General features: G+C 39.2%; 1 protein-coding gene across 1 annotated transcript in view; it reads right to left on the reverse strand.

Moving 5' to 3' along the window:
• The window catches only part of LOC137181180 (ephrin type-A receptor 6-like), a 41,885-nt gene extending 23,907 nt beyond the window's left edge, over positions 1 to 17,978 (reverse strand). The window contains 6 exon segments of the mRNA XM_067586702.1: positions 656 to 1,006; positions 2,376 to 2,531; positions 16,203 to 16,431; positions 16,713 to 16,874; positions 16,963 to 17,112; positions 17,850 to 17,978. Of these exon segments, the coding sequence (XP_067442803.1) occupies positions 656 to 1,006; positions 2,376 to 2,531; positions 16,203 to 16,431; positions 16,713 to 16,874; positions 16,963 to 17,112; positions 17,850 to 17,960 (1,159 nt within the window). The 5' untranslated portion in view covers positions 17,961 to 17,978.
• Positions 17,979 to 22,793: the final 4,815 nt, after the last annotated feature.

Here is a 22,793-nt window from a genome sequence, read left to right on the forward strand (position 1 = left end):
AGAGGCAGACAATTTCTCCACGTAATTTTTCATTTGAGGAGTAAAACTCTTTGTAGTTTTTGTAACCTCCTAGTTTTTAAACAATTTTTTTTATCAGTTTTGCTTGGCTCCCTGCTATCTCAAGGGTTCGACAGGTCCACTGGGAAAATTCCCACCATTCCAGATGGCCATTTTGCCCAGGCCAGCAAGATCAAAATGATGAATGTATCGCAATACTTTGGAACTAACTATGTAGTATTTCATGCCTGTGAAATATTTTTTACATTAATTTATGTTAAAAATAAATTTATGGCCCTAATTGTTTACATTATTAACTAATCATCACAGGTCCCAGCAGCCTGAGTGGGTGTGTTTCAATGGCTATTTTTGTCTTATCAACCAAAGCTATTCAACTTACAATTAACTAAAGAAAGGAAATCACTCATAACAATCAATTATCCTCATTATTGGAAATTAGTTTTACATGAATCAATTAATTGATTACTCAAATAATGGTTTCTGCAAAATTAATAAGTGATGGTACATCTTAACCAAGTCTACGTCAGTCTGATTGTCATCATCACCACATTTAAATTTAAAGACAGTTTAAAAAAAACAAAAACAAACAGAATTCAAAAGTTGCGCTGATAAAGTGAACAAGAGCTCTGCAACTCACCAGCTTGGTGTGTATTGACAGTAACATTGGCCAGCGAGCGTGCAGCCACGCCGAGCCCAGAGACGCCATTCACCGCCTCCACGTGGAAGGTGTAGTTGGCGTGCATTGCAAAATCTAGTATTGCCACAGAGGTACCAGTCAGACCGAGTGGCCGTGGGATGAATCGCAGGTCTGGCTCACATGGCTCACATCGCGTCACACCACTGTCGCCATCACTTCCATCACAGCGCTGGCACAGGATGTTGTAAGTGATGTCCTTTCTGCCTCCTGTGTCGCTCGGAGGCATCCACTGCAAGAAGAGAGCCGTGTCATTGATCAATGAGACCAGGTTCCTTGGAGCTGTCGGAGGCCCTGAAGAGAAAGAAAAAGGATTTAGAGAGAGACACTTCCTTTTTGAAACAATTATTCCAACACGAAACAATTATCCTTGTACAAACAAAGCAGAATACATATAGAGATCCCCGATTGAATATAAGAATGGATAAGACACATAATCAGTGGTGCCATCTCAGACAATGTAGACCTCTTGGGAGAGTTTAGATTGTCTAGAGTTTATCAAAAATGATGAAATGAGCAGAAATAGGATCAATTTTTTGCATTGTACTGCACAAATCTTAACAGATTTGTATGTAAGTATGAAAGCAGTAGCAGTGAGTATAACAGTGAGGTGCAGAAGAGCTCCTCGGATCACATCACTCATATGACCTTGAGCATGAAGCGACAGTGGGCATATGATTACTAAAACTGGACAGTTAAAGGCCCTTAAGCAACAGCTGAGCATATTCTGAATCTGTACTATGTGTGTAGGAAGGTGTGTAGGTGGTTTGGCTTCCAAAGAATCCTGCAGTTTTATTCCAACATCCTATGTGTCAGTTTCCATGGATAGAAATGTCACAGTTCTAATTTTTTTTTCCTATTTCCATGAATCTGATCTGGCAAAGTAATCAGGGCTGAAGTTGTGACTGTCTTTGAATGACTTGTGCTTGTGTGTGTAAATGTGTGGGCGGTAAGCTTTCGAAGTGCCCTCAGTGATCTATCCCAGCAGGCTATGTGTCAATTTTATGGATACATTTGTAAGATTTGTTTTATATGCATGTTAAAAACACATCATGACATTTTTTTTGTATAACTGAGATATGGATGCCAACACTTGAATGAAGTCATATACAGATGGATGACAAATTAGAGGAACAATCTGAATAAATGTGTGGAGAAACATAACAAATGCAGATGCTTCCACACAGGTGCACTGCATGGAACAAGTTGTTAAGCAATTAACATCCAATCATGCCCTGTGGCATGTATAAAAATGTTGAGCAGGCCAAGTTTTGGCCAATTGAACACCTATGGGAGATTTTGGACCGATGTTTTAGACAGCGCTCTCCAGCACCATCATTAAAACACCAAATGAGGGAATATTTTTTGGAAGAATGGTGTTCATCCCTCCAGTAGAGTTCAGAGACTTGTAGAATCAATGCCAAGGTGCATTGAAGCTGTTCTGGTGCAACATGGTGGCCCATAACCTTACTAAAACACTTTATGTTGGTTTTCTCTTTAATTTGTCACCCATCTATCTAAATTCAGCTCAATCATACTGATAAAATTTAAAAAAAAACAATAACAAAAGGGAGCAGATGGAGGGAGAAAAGACTGATACAGATTACATGCAGACAGACAAGAATGTTCCTGTTGAGAGAGAAAATACATAAATTCTACTAACTTGTGCAAGCCATGGTGGAGGGGTCTTTGATGGCCCTGTAGAAGCCTTTGTCACAGTGACAGATGGTGGCAGCCTGGTCATGGCTGGAGCTATGTGGTGGACACTTGGAGCATTTAGTGTTCCCAGCATATGCCTTGAAGAAGCCAGGCTTACAAGCTGGAGAAAGAGACAGGTGGAAGAGGAAGCTAGTTACACAAGGTTAATCTTCTTCATGCAATAGTATTTCCACCAGCACACATACATTTAATTCAAAGCTCCAGCTGCTTCTCTCCTCACCTGTGGTCTGACCCTGTTTCCCGAGGTACTATGGATCACTGTCACTTCCTTATTAGCAAGCACGCACCTTATTCCAAGCATGCACCTGTAATGCCATTTTTCTGAATAAAGAATCGCAAACTCACATTACAAACAGTTCATAATCCAACTAATAAAGCTAGCAAGCTAGAGAGCTACTAAGACACAACATGTAACCAAGTTTGGAATTACTGGAGGGTATATTCCCCCTCTTTAGGCAGAGGTTAGCTACATACTTGTGCATCTTTGCAGATGTGGACGATGCACTCCATTACTGGGAATATTTCCCTTTAACTAGATGAACTCCAACTACTACTGAGGAAGAAAAGAGACTTTTTTTCATCTTCCATTTTGTGCTTCACGGAAACCTGACTGCGTGAATTGATACCGAACTGCAGCTGGCAGGCTTCCATCTGTTCAGACCAGATCATGACACAGACCTATCTGGCAAAACGAAGGGTGAAGGTATTTGTTTTTATACTAACAGTGGCTGGTATAAAGATGTGACAGTATTTCTGCAGTACTATTCTCCTGTTATGGAAACTCTTTTCATCAACTGTAAACTCAGCCATGAACTCCCTAAATACCATCAGCTGATTATATGCCCGACCAGAGAAGGGGAACACTTTAGATCACTGTTACACTACAGTCAACAGTGTATATCACACCGTCCCATGCGCTGCATTGGGTCACTGTGACCATGCCATAGTAGGCCCGGGCCTCTCCACAACTGCTCACCTCTGAGGCCCCCTTGGTGCGGACAAAACAACTTGGAGCTCAACGTTCTAAAGATAGTGGAGATGGTTGTGGATTTCAGAGGGAACGCAGCTCCACCCACCCCTGTCACCTTGTGTGACTCCTGTCAACACTGTGAAATCCTTCTGCTTCCTGGGAACCATCATTAGCCAGGACCTCAAGTGGAAGCAGAACATCAGCTCCCTCACTAAGAAGGCTCAGCAGAGGATTTACTTCCTGTGGCAGCTGAAGATGGTCAACCTGCCAAAGTCAGTGATGGCGCACTTCTACACCACCATCATTGAGTCCATCCTCACCTCCTCCATCACCATCTGGTACGCTGCTGCAACTGCCAAGAACAAGGGCAGACTGCAGCGTATCATCTGCTGTGCTGAAAAGGTGGTCGGCTGCAATCTGCCGTCCCCCCAGTAGATCATGGCCGACCCCGCCCACCCTGTATATAAACTTTTTGAAACGCTCCCCTCCGGCAAGAGGCTGGGGTCTGTCAAGACCAAAAAATCACGTCACAAAAATAATTTCTTCCCATTTGCAGCCGGCCTCGTCAACAAGGCTTGGGACCCCCACTGACAGGGACTCTACCCCCCAATGGACATTACATGTTATATTAATGTAACACCCCATAATCTCATATTTGCACATCTGTGATCTTTATCTAACATGGTATTATAGTATTATTATTATTGTTATCATTATTATTATTATATTTTTTTACCGTTACGTACCACAATGACACCAAGGCAAATTCCTTGTATGTGCAAACCTACTTGGCAATAAACCTGATTCAGATGTTGTATTGTTTCTAATGCAGGTAAAAAAAAAATCAAGCGATTAACATACAAATAATGTATTATAAAAATGCAATTATAGCCTGCTTACAGTCTAAAACCTCCATCCACTTACTATATGGTCCATTCTGCTGACCTAAGAATTCTTCGGTTTTCCAGCCATACCCCGGTTTACTTTCCTACCTCATTACTTCCTCCAGTTCTCTCCCGTTCCATTTTCCCATTTCTTTTTTCTTTTTTTTTATATTAGTTCAACCAGCTCTCCTTCCTTATCTCTCCAGTTTTCCTCCAACTGTTTTGCTCTGCCACAATTTTCATCTTTTCTTGATTTTCTCATCTTTCTTCCAATATTTTTCCTTTTCCCGTCTCTCCTCCCGCTTTCCTCTCCTTCGCTTTTTCCTTAAAGCTTATCAGAAGATGCCAAAACCATTGCAGATTGGCTCCTTCTTCCCAGACCTATGTCAGCAGAGAAAGATTTAGCACTAATAGTGAAGTTATTTAATTATTTTTTAATATTCTGGGATTCATTTCACTGCAGAGTGATGTGTGTCCGAATATATGTGTGTGGATGGTGTAATAATTTCAAAATTAGCAAATAAATATGCAATATAAGACAGACAATGCAGAGAGCAAAAAAGATAAGGTAAGGTAGGGAGATTCAATCAAGACTTCACGGCAGACAGCCAGAAGGTTTATTATGATTTTAATGATTTTAGCATTCTAATATTTTCCCCCCAGTTAGAGCTAGAAAGACACTGTGGTGAGCCATCTCAAAATTTTATCTTCCTCAACTCATCAGTAACAGTCCATATTACATAAGCCTTTTATTGTCTAATGCATTATTGCCTCCATCAAGAAACATCACCACGATAATTCCGCTGTTATTAGGCCTTTTTATTCTACAGTGAAGTTTCATAGTATGTCACACAGTCATGCAGTGGTGGAGGTTTTAATTGTAAGTATACCAAATCTAATAGATTCTAATGCAGACCAACTGTATCTCTAGTGTCCTTATGCACTGTATGTTTGCTTGGGAGACCCCTGGGAGAGTGACTGTTGAATGAATGTCAGACTTCCTAGGCTAAACTGCTGTTACTTGAGTCTACCTGAGGCTAGAAACTTGTCAGAGTATTATAGTTGCACGATTCAGCTCACTTGTTTCAATCTTTGCTAATAATTCATTGCTAGAGACGTGTAGAAGTGCGGTCTGTGATGCCAGCCTGGAATATTATTTTGAACAAAAACAAATTGGACTGTTATGAATATATTTCTGCTTGTTCCCATTGTACACAGAGATCGAACTAGCTGAAAATGGTTTGATTAACCAGTGATCAATCAATATGAAAGAGTGGAGCAAGACTCATCTGTTTTTCCCAGCAATCTGAATTTGTATTACATACGCTTATACCATGGAAATGGAAAATACTTTTTTTTTAATGGCTCACAAGTTTCTGTGAATTGTATGTTAGGACACCTCTGTAACTTCGCAGTATGCTCCTGATGGTGTCTTGTCATCACCATGAGGTTGCCAGGCAACTAGCGGAGGCTCCAGAAAGTTACTGTGCCCAGCCAAGAAATTGTCATAGCCGCAACTCACTTGTCGTTTACTTAGGTTTACAGATTAAACAAACAAGATATGGCACGTTACTTAGTGAGCTTTACGATGCTGGTAGGTGGATTTTGCTATCTCTGGCTGGGGCCAGGCTCCCTCTGTTTGGAGTCTTTGTGCTAAGCTAAGTTAACCAGCCTGGCTGTAGCTTCACATTTACTGTCCAGTCATGAAAGTGATGTTGATCGTCTCATCAAACTCTCAGCATAAAAGCAAATAAGCGTTTTTCCCAAAATGTCAACTATTGCTTTAAGTTTGCAATTGGATGTTTCTTAGTGCTTGTATATCCCGCTATGTTTTGGAAAAGCAGTGATCAAAGTTATGAATGGGAGAGAGAATTAAAATTTTGAAAGAGATGATATATTCGGAGCCCAGGAGTGGCCATGGATAAAAAAAACAAGTAATTTGTGCTTTCCATTTAGTAATCTGTGCTCTCCATTTAATAATTCGTGCTCTCGATTTAATGGATTTCACCCTCATGCCATTCTCTTGTCTGGCGTACACCCTCACTGTGGATGTGTTGGATTTAATAAGGTTTTATTTTGATCTTAGACTAAGATATGTGGATATACTTTAAGCACATCACTGTGTTATTTCTGAGATCCTTTGTAGAGTGTAGAATACAGGATAACAGTTTTCTGCCGTAAATACCTTCATATCCCTGCGGATGTCATCCAGTTCATAAAAACTCAGCTTCAAGGTTCCTCCCTTTCTTCCTTCCTTCCATCCATCCATCCATCCATCCATCCATCCATCCATCCATCCCTCCCAGCTGACATTGGGCAAGATGCAGGGTACACCCTGGACAGGTTGCCAGTCAATCATAGGGCTGACATATAGAGACAAACAACCATTCGCACTCACATTTACACCTTTGGGCAATTTAGAGCTGCCAATTAACCTAACCTGCATGTTTTTGGTCTGTGGGAAGAAGCCGGAGAGAACTCACGCAGACACAGGGAGAACATGCAAACATATATGTCTAGATTGTGTATTATATTCTCGTAGTACATCCACGGCTGTGGAGCGCTTCCTGGCTGCCTTGGATCAAGCTTGGCTTGGATCAGTACTTCTTCTTCATCACTTTCTTCTCCCGGCTGACTGTCAAAATAGTTACATCGAGAGCACAAATGATTAAATCGACAGCACAAATGAATCACTCAAGAGCATGAATTACTAAATCGAGAGCGCAAATTACTTAACTGAGGGCAAAAATTACTAAAGCACAAATTTGTTTTTTTTTTTCTCCATGGCCCCTCCCGGGCTCTGTAGATATGCAAGGTGGACTGAAAATAAAACATACAAGAAGGAAAGAGACACAAGGAAAAAACTATCTGCATAAGTAGGTAGACATAATTGAGTAAACAGATATGGAAAAGTGATGAGACTAAAGATTGACACACAGACAGAAATCCTCGCCAAAATCAAGTTGCTGCTTTAGCTCCTAATGAGAAGAGTAATTTGTTACCCAGCTTCCAATTTTGAGACACCTCATTCACTTGGATATTACTTTCCTCCTATGCTGAGCTCCTGCCAAAGGCAACAAACACACAGATTCATTTGAATTTCCAGCTGCTCCCTGCTCTCTGGTATAAGCTGCTGAGATCACCTTCAGAAAGCAATTACAATACTCATACCACTATTTCCATCAAAAAAGTTTGAAAATGTCTCCCTTACACATGCACAGACACAGACACATAATGAGATCCAATTTATCAGTTGTTTGGCTTTTTGCCATGAAAGGCATTGTTATTCATGAAAGGAACAGTACTGGCACAAAACATGTATTTCCAATACAAACCAATACTGCTGCACACACAAAACATCACAAAACATATAACAATAATGCATATTTTCTTCACCATTGAATAGTTTAGTAGTTTCCTTGAAGACACTGACATCACTGATGTGCTAGATATCCATCCCAAGCCAAACATCCTCTTTGACTCTTTTTAATCTGATTTAGCAGTGGTTATTTCATTAAAAATCACAGCCTAGTTCACAGCAAGTGACTAATATTTAATTCTGATCACTTAAATGGGAAACATTACGCTTTTTCTGTTATTTATATACTGTTATGTTGGATATCTATGTCAAACATGGTCAAAGTCCAGGCTTCAACCTGCTCTGAACGCTTCATTTGTGATATCTTTTTCTTCTCTTGGCAAGGAAGAAAAGAACACATGCCCATAAACAGTCGTCTGTTCCGTAGCCTTGGTTGCAAATGTTGTCACTAAGGTTTCTCCATGTGTTGTTTGCGTTGTCCACTGATATTTTGGCTCAGATTCAGGCGCGAACATGTACGGATATATTTTAGATGTTGACATTTCAAGTGAAGGACGAGAAAAAGTAGTAAAATCCTACTACTATAGTTTGTTTCATGGTTTGTTGACGTAGTCTCCCAAGTGGCCGGAAGTCTTCCAGAAGCTAACCAAACAGAACAGATTGGGCTCTCTGGGAGGCTTAACAGAGACAGGAACTAAAATAGCCTGTTTCAGACAGAGGCTGAACTGAGGGGCTGCATAAAGGTCATTATAAGATAAATTTTTTCAACTGTAAATCATGCAAAGATATTCCACTTGAGCCCCAGATTAAAAATATAGACATGTAAATGTGCATGATATGTTCCCTTTAAATCTGCATTGATACATTTTTTAGTCACATGGGGGAAGCACAACAAGCTGTCCACACAACACTGACATATTATCTATGGTGCAATGACATTGGTCCGATGGCCCATTATTCCGAAAACCCAATAGTTCGAAAAACTTCCCATTGGACCAAAAGCCCATAGTCTGACAGCCCGTTATCCCAAAAACAAAAGCCCACTGTTTCAAAGGCCCGTTGCTCCGAAAATACACACTCTCCCTTGACGTGCAAGTGATTTTAAACCAAACCATGACCTTTCCCTAACCCTGACCAAGTGGTTTCTGTACCTAAACCTAACTAGACCTCAACCACAGTGCTGTCACACCATAAAACATAATTATTTCTTGACAAGCATGTCAAAATACACTAAGATATTAAGGGCAAAAGACGACAGGTAATCTAATTGGAACGCCTAACCATAAATAATGGCAGTGTGTCATTGATTATTAGACACTGATCATGTTTATTACCTTATAAAACAGACTTTTTATGTATTATTGAGGTCTTCTGCTAACTTTGGCATCATATTTCACTCAGTAGAACTCTGATTGAATAAATCAGCAGTTATAAAAATGTGTAAACTGTGTTGTTAAGGCATTATCTGGGAAACATCAGGTTTATTTACTTAACATGGAGCTAAAACTGAATTATATTAAATGTTCGGACATTTTTTGAACTATTGGGGTTTTGGAATGATGGGGCTTTGGGCCAATGGGCAGTCCCCTTATCTATCACCTTATAAAATTTATTTGGCAAACATTTTAGTAAAACAGTTGGCTTCTTACACTTCCATTAGACATGGAGCAACATCAGCATTTATTTGGAGTCATGTTTGTGTCCACCTGTCAAATGTCAGAAAAATATGAACTCTTTTTGCTCTGTTTTGGTTTGGTCAACTCCTGAGTGACATATCTGGCTTTTTAGATGCTAACTGCTCCATTCCACCAGCTAGTAGCTACCTGTCTGCCATTTGGTAGTGGGCAGGTAGTGTGCAGCAGATTTTTAGAGCTTTTTTGCTGAATACAGCTGCCTGCTGGAAATTATGAGTTGATGAGAGCATTGTGAGTGAATCAAAACAGTAAAGTTGCAAGCCAGAAAACCAAAACAATTAGCTGAAAGATGCTATTTAGCTCTGTAGAGCTGAGGAGAATTGCAGAGTCAGGTGATAATTCTCTGGATTTGTCACCACAAGCAAGCCCTTTCACATTACATAGTCATTTGATCCATTGTTAGTAAAACACCATGCACTGATTAAACACTGACCTCAGGTTAGGAGCAACACTTAAGAGTGATGGAGATATAAGTTTCAATAGATCAACTATAGAGGCTCGGTCAAATAAAGTGCATCACCTGCGCATTTGCAGGAATGTAATGACATGCCTGCTAAGAGATTTTGAGTTGTTTGGGTGCGTAGAGTTGGAAGTTTTCTCTTGGCTTTACGTTGTCAGAAACAGATGGAGCCAGAGACTGTGTTTACCCTGGTCTCTCAGCTTTGATATGCAGATTGGAAGTTCACAGAGAATGAGTGATGCTGTAGTCTGGGTGAGCTGCGTTAGAGGCCAGAGTAAACACAGTCCTTAATGGACAGGAGACGGGCACAGTGGCTCAGATACAGCTAAGAGAATGTATTGATTTCCGCATTTCCTATTCCACTTTGCCTGAATTTGAGGTCATGGGTTTGTAGTTTTCTAGCCAAATCAATCCTGAGTCTTGAGACACCAGAGGTCGTCAGTGAGCAAGCTAAGTATGGTCAATTTCTGGAGAACATGGAGTGGTTACGGAAAAAAGAAAAAGGAAAAAAACAAACTGACCAACTTCATTGTGGGACTCGAAAAATCTCTGTTAATTTGCTTCTTCACCATTCAAGTAGCCTAATAAGAAGAAATTATTTGTGCTTGGTTGATATCAGCTCCAAGAAATAGTACATGCGCTGTTAGCTGCAAAAACTGACATTCAAAAGGTTTTGTTGAAACCAAAATATTTGAATATAGAAGATTTTTTTCAACTATTGACTGTAATCACTTAGCCTTCTGGTGGGTTTTTTGGTCTTGTCTGCATCTTTATTCTGATTCAAACCAAATTCCAAAAGACATCTCTATTAGCTTCCCCCCAGCTCAGTGCTTCCTTTTGAATATGATGGTGTGACGAAAGGATGTGGAACAAATAGCATTAGCACTATGATGTTGCCTTATCTAGGTCATGATATAACCAGCCTATCTCTGAGTAATCCTCTTGTGGCTGACACTGAATGAAAGGAATAGAATAATAAAAGCACTCGATTGAGATGTCAAAACAGTCTGGCAGAATGCTATCGGGGTGGAAAGCAGGGTTTGATAAGCGCTGATGCCTTTGTTTAGGCAGCTGGGAGGGAAAGATGGACGTGTTAGCGCGAAGCTGTGCTCATATTTGGGAGCGCTGGGGTTTTCCCTATTCTCTCATTCTCTCTCTCTCTCTCTCTCTCTCTCTCTCTCTCTTTCTCCATCTCTCTCTCTGTCTCTCTCGCTCTCTCCCCCTCTTTTGCTCTTTCCCCATGCTGCCTCTCAGACAGCTTTGATCACAGTACCCTTTGAAGCAGTGTTCCAAAATGAAAACGAGGAGAAAGCAGAAGTCATCGCAAGTTCATGCCTAAACTTCCTGCAACTACTTGCAAAGTGTACATCTTAATCAGAGCATGAGCTCTACTCTGCAAGACCTATGGAAATTATTGATGAGAGTAAATAATTGGCCATAAATCATTAATTACAAGGCAACAATGCGTTCTTACAACGGATCGCCTCTTCTAACCTGAAGTTATTGAGTTCAACGATGCCATTTGAGAATTCAACAGCTGAATATGCTTTAGATAGATAGATAAAATGTCATTTCTGAACCCAGCAATAACTACTGCACAACAAAACAACACAGCACAGCAGTATCTCTGGTTTCCTTTGCTCAGGATGCTACAACAGTATTTCAGAAAAGGGTGAATCTTAAAGGAACGGCCATTTTGGGAAATATGCTTGTTTGCCTTTGGTCAGATGATAAGATCGATATCAGATTCATGTCTGTGCATCCAGTGCAGAGATAACTCTGGGAAATGTTTAGTCTACACAAAGACTGGATGCAGGGGGAAAACTAGTTTAGCTCTGTCAAAAATGAAAATGTCTAACAGTTCCAAGTTTTATTTGCTACAGATTGGTCACTCTTGTAAGTATGGGTACACCAACCACGTAGGTAACTGTGTACAGCTCTGTATCACAAGCCTCTTCTGCACTCTGATTAATTACCATTAATGCAATGATGGCAGTTGCCCATGCGTAAGTGATCTGAGTTTTTAACTCATTTAAATTATGATTGTGCTTCATTACATTTATCTGTAGTTGTTTGTATTCCAAGTGGGAGTACTGAATGTGGACTGCTATAAGAAGGATGTTGTTGCTGAACTTATGAATTTATTGCTGCTGTTCTGTTTTCTGTTGAAGATACTAATTTACCAGTTTTTAGTCGGTAGCTAGTTCAATATTCTATATGTTTAGGGCTGAAATGATGAGTCAATTAATAATTTCTGTTTACTGACAGAAAACTAAACAGCAAACATTAAAAACAAACATTCACTGGTTCGAGCCTCTCACTTGTGAGCATTTTCTGCTTTTTTTTTTGCCTTATGTGATCTAAAACTAAATATCTTTAGGTTTTGGGCTGTTGGTCGAACAAAACTATTTGAAGATATCACCTTGGGGTTTCGTAAATTGTGATAGGAATTTTTTCCCTATTTTCTGACATTATATAGACCAAGCAATTAATTAATGAATCAAGAGACTAACTGGCAGATTAATCGATAATGTAAATAATCCTTTGTTGCAGCCCTGTATATGTCCAAGAGGAAAATATATTTACCTCTATGCCACGATAGCTGCTTAGTAATCAGTAAGTGATTGTGATTATTAATAACAGAAAACTGTTATTTAAAAGAAGCAATATTTATATTTTTGTGTAATACAGTATTTCTGGAAATGCTTTACAGTATGCATATTCACATACAGTATTATTGTGCAGCATTCAAATGCTTAGAATTGCTGTGTTACAATTCCCCTATAGTCAAAAAGTTCATCTTTATCTGGTGACTCTGTGCTCTCTGCAAGGAGCTGCATGTGTACTGTTATTGTCAATACTGTCATTACAAATCCCAGTAGTTTTAGGGAGTTAATAGCCAGTAATCACAAATTCAAGTGTGGCAATCGTACCTGATCATATGAGTACTGGAGTAATTATTTAAATGTTTGTGTAAAATGTCAGTGAGACTATTGTGTCAGTGGTACAAATCACCCTAAAACATCCTCAAATCTCACTGAAGTCAGCCCTGTTAGTGGGGTGATAGGACAATGATATGAATTTGTAAACCGTCAGAGATTTTGCCATACCGTATACCAAGGTAGCTGTCCTTTTAATATCTCTTAGAGCATTGTGGGTATTGGGTTATGTTGCAAATCAATAAGCAGTAATGTATATCTTTGGTGTTTGGTGATTGGTGTTTAATTTACAGGATTATCTGAAAACAGACATTTATGTCTAGTTATTTCATCCATAAATAATTGATTTATCAGAAAATGGACTATATCACAATGTACATTACAATAGAGGATTTTATATTGTACGTTCCTACTGTAAACTTGGGATGTCTGCTTGTCAACTTGAGTTTGTTGGTATGAGAATACTGTGTACAGTAGGTATGATTACCATCTATGCTCACCAACAAACAGACACACATCATTTTCAGTTCCAAGTGGGTTAATGCCACATGAGTTACTGACCTATTCATTGCAGTGGCTGTCAAGATCCCCCTGACACTGTTGCAACTACAGTACAAATGAGAGCTAGCAACTATTGTCAGCCAAAGGGGATGAATAGGGTGTATAGATGTAGGACATAGTATAGCCTATATATGAGGGACACCATGAGAGTGCTGCTCCTAAACTGCCGTCTCATCTGTAATCTCTCCTGACAGGCTTCTGTGTTGTTTAACTACATATTTGAGATAGAGAGTGAGCGAGAGAAAAGATAAATAAAAAGTAGATAAAAGAGAAGCAGATAAAAAGAAAAATTACACCCTGGGAGCAAATGAAGAAGATATTACAGCCTGTCCTACATATCAGCTATACTAATGACTGCTAGAGTTCTCTTTGTAATAACCTGAGTTACTGCATCACCACAAGGGTAGTACATGAATTTCACCCCAACCAACTGAGACTTCTGTAAGGGCTTGTGTCTATATAGTGTTTTTTAGAGCACCAGCATCTTTTTTTCCAATTGTTCCCAATGAGGAGTGTAGGAGCCTAAAAGCAGTTTATTGATGCTTGACTGATTAGCATGCAATAATTTAAGTTCATGCATAAAATAACAGTAATTTACATGGTTCATTAATTTAGAAGGAATATTTACAGTATTTTGGAGGTTGATGTATTTATGGTTTATATTTGCAGTAATGTGATAAGTTAATTGTTTGATTCCTTGCACTTAAAATGAGCAAGAAATCAAATGTGTGTAGATAATTTAAAATGCATAAAATCTCATTTATGGGAAGAGGTGATTATCATTGTTGCTTTCTAGTAACTGTGCACCTTTACTTGTTTTTGGATATTCTCAAGAGACGAGAGTTTGTAATCTCAAGGCAGTCAGGCAAGAGGCAAATGGACCCATCCAGTTTTTTGACCTCTTTCTTTGTTTTTTCTCATTAATGATTCTTGCTTGAATTTCATTCAGTAATTTGATAACCTTGGAAATGGACAATTGTTCTGTTAATTTTTTGTGTCAAAATAAACAGTTCAACTTTACTGAGTGGTCCTGTGGATTTTTTTGGTGTGGATAAGGACGAGGGGAATCATTGGAGTGTCAAGCTAAGTCTTCATTCATTGTTCAAGGATTTTGATGACTTTGTCAACATTTAAGTTAGGTATTTATTACACCCACTCTATGGAAACATAAAAGAAGCCGCCACTAGTGCAGGGACACTCAAATAAAGAAAGTATTCACAACAAATCACAACAAACAAATGAACAAAAGAGCTCTGGCAACTGCAGTTCAAGCAGGACTTTCCTGATGCTGGACAAAAAGAAGACACCGAAATGTCCAAGGATGATCATCAGTTCATTAACATGATGTCTTAAACCTCAAAACTTGTGGATGGTCATTACAGTGTTTGCCTTCCGGCGAGGGACTCATCACCCTGGTAACCAAGAAAATGGAGGAGAAGCTTGTTATGGTGATGTCTGGCTATCCTGAGCTTTTTGATATGTTAGACAGAAACTAAGAAAGAAAAAAGAAACTGCACGATTGTTGCTGGTGAGTGTTGTCCTTTTATCACCCTATGCATTGTAAGCTTGTTGTTAGTTGTATAGTCAATCTTCTGTTGGGAAGTAAGGTACCTAGCTAATGTCAATCTGCATCCTTTTAGATGTTGTCACTTATCTGATTATAGGTGAATGCTGCCAATCAAAATGGAAATACATGAGGGGCAAGTATAAGAAAGAGAGAAAGGCTGAGAAGGAGAAGAAGAGTGGATGCCATAGTAACAAAACCCATGTGCAGTGTTCATGCTTCATGCAAGTGCTCCCCGGCACCCTGCCAGTGTTTTTCTGCAGGAGAAAAATGCTATATGGACACACGCCCTAAGTCTGCAAAATGTAGCAAGTAACAGTGGGTGCACTTCAATTGTAATTATGCAGTGTAGGTTAATTTAGCACCTGCCTCATGAATGAAAGAAAGAGTTGGGGGAGTTTTTTCAGAAAAGACGAGATGCAGGCTAAATTAGCAGTGAAACTAACAAATGACTGCGATTAGCCAGCTAGTCCCCAGTCTGTCGGCACAGTATAATTAAGAAACCAGGCCAAAGACTATCTGGAGCAACTCAACAGTTTCTCTAACTCTTCCTTAATCTGTTTTTCTGACAATTGGGCACATTTAGGCAATGCTGACATGAATAATTAGAATGGAAGCATCCCAAAAATGAATGTGGATGAATGTTTTCACATATCTGCTAGTGTTGTATTTATCAAGGAAAAAGCAGGCATGTAAATACCAGTAAACTGAAAACAGCTTGATATTACAAGAAATTACTTTCCCATTTGAAGAACATAATTGACAGAGTCCAGATAGGTCCTCATGAGAACAAAAGTAATGATTTTGAAATGTCAGGAAACTCAGGGTGACATAAGCTAATCTCTTCACATTGTTGTAAGATCTCATAGTATAAAAGGATGAGAGACAGCAATAGTGAGAATGAAAAGAGAGGAATAAACAGAGGAAATAGACAAGGAAGAGAAGGAAGGGGGAATAAGTGGAGAGTAAATAAGGAGGACAAGAGAGGATGATGAGGGGAGGCGGAGCTGAAAAGAGATGAAAAGAGATGTGGATGGAAAGGATCAGACAAGAATGCAGGATCTGAGAATGAGAGGAGGGCATCGCAGTTCAGTAAACTCAAGTTCTTGCAGATGATGGGGGAAAGCCCGTGAGATCTGTTAATGTGATGCAATGTCTTTTCTTCTCTGCTCTTCTCTTCCCCTTTTCTTTTCTCTTCTCTCCTCTATTATTGCTCTCTGTTACTTACAAAATGTGTTTGCATCTGCAGCTTTAGTACGCTGTTGGTGACTCTGTATATTCTAAGATTTTGCACACACAGACACACACACACACACACACACACACACACACGCACACGCACACGCACACGCACAAAAAACATACAAAACTACTTCTCACCCCGGCAGTAGCCATCCATCTCCTCGTGGCCAATACTACAGACGCAGCGGCCCAGTGGTACCAGCCAGTCCCCATCAGCACCACAGTACAATTTGGGTGTGTCCCTCTCTTCTGCGTTCTCCACACAGGCACCCCTAACTTCCACCAGAGAGGAGGAGTCCATATGTGGCACGGTGTCGGGAAACGCCGCCAGGTTCCGTAGAGTTGAAGGGCAGCGCTTGTAGAACACCTTATGCAAAACAGTAAAGTAGGACGTTGAAGAGCTGCCAGTCTTGTGAAAGAAATTAAACTGACAAGTTTTTGTTTTTTTTTTAATTTGTAAGGGACCATGTTAGACATAAATTTGATGTACTGTATCAGAGTTAGCTTGTAGCTAATTATCATCATGCAGTCCCTTCAGCAGGTCACAGTTAAAACATTTAACAGCACAATAACAAACAGCACAAAGCAAAAACAAAGTTCATGGGAGTGTTTCATGCGGATATAAGTCACACCACCCTGTTCACTGACCTTGACAGACACAAGAGCAATACAAGCTCCCACATCCTGGAAGGCCAAGTAGAAACCCTTCTGTGTCACCGGCCCCACCTCCCTGACCTCAGTATTGAGGCGAAGAACACGATCACCTAGATCTGTCTGCGTAAAACTCTCATCTGCTGCTATGGTGTCAACCTAAAATCAGAAACATTTTATTAGCACAGTCTAGTGCTACTAATTGATACCAGTTTCATACATTTTTTTTCATGATTTGGATCTGGACCTTTGCATAGTCAGTAGGCCGGAAGCGCGTCGCTGCAGGGAGAGGTTCATCTGTCTGCAGGTAGAAGAGGTTGAAGGTTTCCTTACATGTGCCAGACACCCAAGGAATGGAGTTGCAGTCTCTCAGTGTGAAACGCAGCTCCACGTATACCTGAGTTAAAATATAAATAAATAGATGATAAAAAATAACTATACGCTCACTTCAAATCCTATTTCATAAAGCAGGGATATTAAAAATTTAACAGAACGTCTCTACATATTGCCTAAAAGGAAGTAAATTAGAATCTTTGGTCAGAAGGCTATTAGAGATATAAATAATGTTATATCTATAAAAATCCTAAACTTTATTCGTACAGCTTATTGCTTAGATATGATTTGAAAATCAAGTAGGTGCAAACATCAAATTCTTGAAATTAATTATACAAACATAAAAGAAGACTGTACAAAAGTTAAGAGAATAACGAAAGGATAAAAGACAACATCTGTTTGATGAAATACAATGATTTCTGCTATTTTAAACTGCACAAGCAGGTCATTTGTAAAATCTTTGGCATCGGCCTAGCCATCTTTGAACTTTGACTTTGGTGTTTTAACATATATAGTAACAGATACAGCTCAGTTTCAGTGTAATGAGCTGCTCTCCAGGAAGGAAGAAACCGTGTGCCATCTTTGATTTAACATGGGTTGTATTGACTTTAATGAATATCACGTCCTCACTGTTGGAATAAGTCATATTTTTTGTTACTTTAGATGCCTGATGTTATTGTTTTATTCCTGATAAGTTACTTAGATGATCACCTTCCCTCCAATGAGTTCATATTTTCAACTTCCACTAGTCATTTGTCATTTGTGTCTGAGGAAGTACTGGTAGTGTAATGTGGTTCAGACCCTCTGAGCAGCCTGTCGCTGGATCCATCCAGACCGCAGCCAGTTGTTCTGGTTTGGCTCCATTACATGGCAAACCTGGAAGGTGTGGATAGGTCTGTTCTGTTCATCCATCTCTGTGATAGCATCCCACTGTAAAAATGTAGGAAGCTGTTGAGTAAATTGGTGAATAACAGTTTCCATGCATAGTATTTAGTTAGTTATTTTGTGTGTGAGTGTGAAAGTTTAATGTGAAAAATTGTGACCCCTTGTGCCTTGTGAATTGGGGCATTGTCATCCTGGAAGAGACCACTCCCATCAGGATAGAAATGTTTCATCATAGGATAAAGGTGATCACTCAGAACAACTTTGTATTGATTTGCAGTGACCCTTCACTCTAAGGGAACAAGTGGACCCAAACCATGCCAGCAAAATGTAGGGGTCAAGCATTCAGACCTGTACCGGTTTTTCCTTTAATTTGTCACCTGTCTGTATATATTCAGTAAGATACCAGTAAATTGTTTTGGGTGGGGGGTCATTTGGGTGAATTTATCCTCTTAGAAAGCAGTGATTTATGGATTGGTGTGAGTGACAGGGATTGACTGAAATGTAATTCTGTATGTATATTAGCATTATATTGTCATGTGTTACATTAGTGTTATATAGGAAAGTATAATTTTAGTATGTGTTAGGCTGCAGATTAAATATACTAATATAGAGACTATATATTAGATCTATTTGGAGATTACAAAACAAACACCGATGTATGAACATGAATGATCTGTTTTCATAACATGAAATGTCCAACCTGTGCACCTACTGTTGTGGTGGAACTTCATTTATACAGAAACATGACGTTTGAGAGACACTGAGTTAGTTTCACCAATGTTTTCAGGCTGTTGCATCAGCCAGACTCTCATTTGTCTGCTCTGCTTTAACGGTGTGATGATCACAGGTTCAAAAGCCCTAACGTTTATTGACAGAAGCTCTTTCTTACAACTCCTGTGGCATTAAATGAGTAGCTGAGCCTGTGTCAGTTGCGCAGCTGGACACGGCCGTAATTATTTCTCAACAACATGAGATACATTGGAGATGCAGCAGGTGTAGTTGATTCTGTTCGGAAAAGGCCATGGCAGGGGGTTTTACAGCATGTGAAATCATATGTATGAACTATATTAATTATTCTGCAAGCAAAATGATGAATCATTTAGTCAATGAAAGAATAAAGCATATTAAATTTATAATGGACACCATACTGTGGAGGTTGAGATGTTCAAAGCCCATGAAAAACAAATCCACATTTATAATTCTCCCAGATGTTATCATAGGTAGTGTCCTAAAGTGCACCCAGGGACACCTGCAGTGACCAGTTAACCGCAGTGTCCGCATCCAGCGGCTGATTCATCCAAAGGACGCAACCATCAAAAGGTGCGTCCTTCAGTGGAGCTGAAAATGCTCCTCCTGGTGGTGCATTTGTGCGTCCCTCATCAACAAGTAAACCCAAGATCTACATGTTGAAATGTGTCACTAAGCTACAGAGAGACGTTGTCCATTAACAGTCAACAGTGGAACTCACTGTGATTAACAATAGACTGCTAACAAGATCAAAATGTGCAGTTTATGACTGTATTCAGTCATTTAAAGCTTCCAGTGTGTTTTCCAGTGCTCTATTTCATATGACACACTCATCAGTTACTGAGAACTACCTGAACACAAATACTGGATAAATACAGTGCTGCTGTGTGATATTTCCTGACTTTAATAGTTGACAATGATCATCTGAGCCGCGCCATTAAACAAGTAGTGGTTGCTCAATAGATTATGGGATACCACCAAGTGCTCTAAAGTAAACTGAAGTTGTGGTCTCAGAATGTGAGCAAAATAAGTCAACATTTTACAGTCCACATGTGAGATGGGACAGGCTGTGTCAGCCCATTATAATGTGTGTGGTCTGGAAATGCAGACATAGATTTCCACTGAGGGGATGTCACCATCCAGTAAAAAACTCCCACATAGGATACACTTGACTTGTGTAAACTTGCTATAAACTCCCCCTGAAGTCTCCTCGATCTGAAACATCATCCATCATTGCTGACTTTAGATGATTTCCAGGTCACAGACTGGAGGATGGAGGACTGAGGATGCGAAGAAGCATAAGCAGCAAAATAGAAAGTATCTTCTGACTGCTTTCACTCTCCATGATACATGTATTTCTGTACCAAGTGATATCTGCATATTGAGGTCTTCAGTAGGGTCTCATACAGTATGATCACCATGTTGAATGTGATGCAAACACTGTGACATTTACAGTCCTGCAAAGGCTGCAAAGTCCTTAATAATGAATATCTTGAATGTGTCACACAAAGAGAGCTGCAACAAAGGTGAATGACAGACAGAATGAGTTGAGTACTGGAGGAAATTAAAGCAACTGAGGTAGAGTGTTCTCAAATATAAATTATTAAATAACACTTTAACCTTGACTGGAGTATGCAAAAGCAATTAATCTTATATTAATTAAGCTATCTAAATTAGCTCTATGTGACACCCCAGGGCTAAATGATTAATCAATCATAATCACTGCCTCTTTCATTTGGGATTCCAGCCACCCAATAATACTGTGCCCGTGCCTTTATGATGTTAAGTGGACTCTGAGGTAGCATGTAATCATGCATATATCATTGCTATCATTGTGATAGAAAATATTCAAGATAATCTAAAAATTGAGGCAACATCTTCTGGGATTATATTGTACAGTATGTTCAGTCTGTGATTAAACCAAAATCTTGTGTTAACTACTGTAGAGTATATGCCTAATTTAATACTGTATGGTGGGCATATCTCAATTTTTTACATAATTAGGTATTTGTAAGTAATGTAAGTATAGGTAAATATGCTATAAGCATCTAATTGCAAATAATATGAGCATTCAACTTAAATTTGTTTCTATTTTATCTCACTTAACATTCATTCTGTGATAGTGATCAACACAAAAGTGAGAAGCTGACTACTGTTGAATGCAGTGCCTCTGCAGTTCTTTGCCACACGCCATTAATTTCTGAGATTTTTATCTATTCATTTATAAAGGACAACTTCAAAAACTACCACATTATTTATCATCACTCCTGCACTCAAGACATTCTACTTTTAACACCTGTTCTCAGGACTGGCTGACACTATATGTTCCTGCAGTAAATATTAATTTTGGAAAGACAGTCTTCAGATATTTTGCCCAATTTTTCTAGAAAAAATTACAGAGTAGACTGAAACTTGACACACTGTTATCAATAGGGCAATTCAGAAATTTGGTTAGAGGTTCTATTGATTTTAGGTGGGACTGTTTTACATAATATGCTTATATTTTTAACCCTTTTTATACCTATGCCAATGATATTTTAGAATGCATTTTGTCATTGTTGTTGTCTATATGAAAGTATATTTAAATCTCTGCCATTTTATTACTATTTTATATTTATTTCTATGTCATTACCATTGTCATATATATATATATACTTATTAACTCTGTACTCAGGTCTCACTTGCAAATGAGATCTTGATCTCAATGTGACTTCCTGATTAATCAAAGAATAGATTTTCTGCAAGTGTATAAAAGTGGAAATGATGAAGAAGTCACAGAGAGGAATTGTAACTTTTAAGCACGATGAGATGAAAGAGGATGTGAGAGGAGTTTCTTCCACCTATTTGCTCCATATTCTGTCTTTTTACTGCCCTCCTTTACAGAGTTTGAGACAGAAACACAGTGTCTTAAAGAAAGCAGGCTTTTCTGGTTTGCATAAGATCAGCATTAAGTAATTGGAGTTCCATTATGCATACAAACAAGAGAAAATGGTGATTTGTCACTCTGTGTGCCTCAGTGTTCTAAAATGCACCCTTGGGATGCGCCATGGTTCAGAGCAGAGAAAAAAACAAAAAAAAAAAAACAAATGCAAATCCCTAGTTTGAAAGATGAGCTGCAGTCCACGCTCTTTGAGGCAATCAGATATGCACCTGCTAATCGCTCTGCCTATTAGCCCCGAGCTTAGCGAACTGTAGCAGACAGAAACCAGGTTTTTAGTACAAGGTGTAGAACTAATTAATGTATTGAACTCATACTGATGTTGCAATATGAGAGTGCAACACCAGGGGCCAGATGCATAAACCACGTGTACGCACAAAAACCATGCATACGACATTTCTCACACATAAACTGGTATTTATAAACACAGAATGTGCGGTGAAAATGTGCCTACATCACGCATGCTTCAGACCAGGTGATGTGATGAGTCTTTTAGTAAAATGTTTTGGTTGACAAACAGGTGCACTGATTGTGTGATTTTTTTTTTCTTTTACAAAGAAATTGGTGAAATGCCAATCAAAGGCACATTTATAAAGGTAACACTGATTATTTTATTATTTTTGTGTGATTAATGTACCATTCTTTTAATTTACATAGGAGTCAGTTTTAGTCAACTTTTTATTTAATCCTTAGTTGTGACACACCTTGTAAAGTCAGTTTAGATATGAGCGCTACAAACTAATCATTGATTACATTTCTGAGATATCACTGCCAATGATGGTTTTCGGGTCCATGTCATGAATTATGCACAGCTGTGCGTAATGGTTGCATGTAATGACAGTTGTTTTCGCTGTTGGAGAACCTCTCTGGTGCAACACAATCGGTGAAACAGCACTTCTTCTTTCCCGTTTGTTTTTATGACAGGTGTACAGACTGGTGGAGCAGACGGCAAATTGATATGAAAACCGCTGGTTCAGGGCATGTCTTCATCCATTTATGGATAATTGTGGGAGTGGAAATGAAGCTCGCTCACATGTGACCAGTTCCTCAATGACTGAGCTTTACAAAACAGAATCATGCATATGCACGGCTTTATAAATCTGACTAAATCTGCATATGCATATTTCTGCTTTGTGCTTAAACACGGTTTTAGTCATGAATCTACACATAATGTA

Source organism: Thunnus thynnus, chromosome 1 (assembly GCF_963924715.1).
Source record: "Thunnus thynnus chromosome 1, fThuThy2.1, whole genome shotgun sequence".
Lineage (NCBI taxonomy): Eukaryota > Metazoa > Chordata > Actinopteri > Scombriformes > Scombridae > Thunnus > Thunnus thynnus.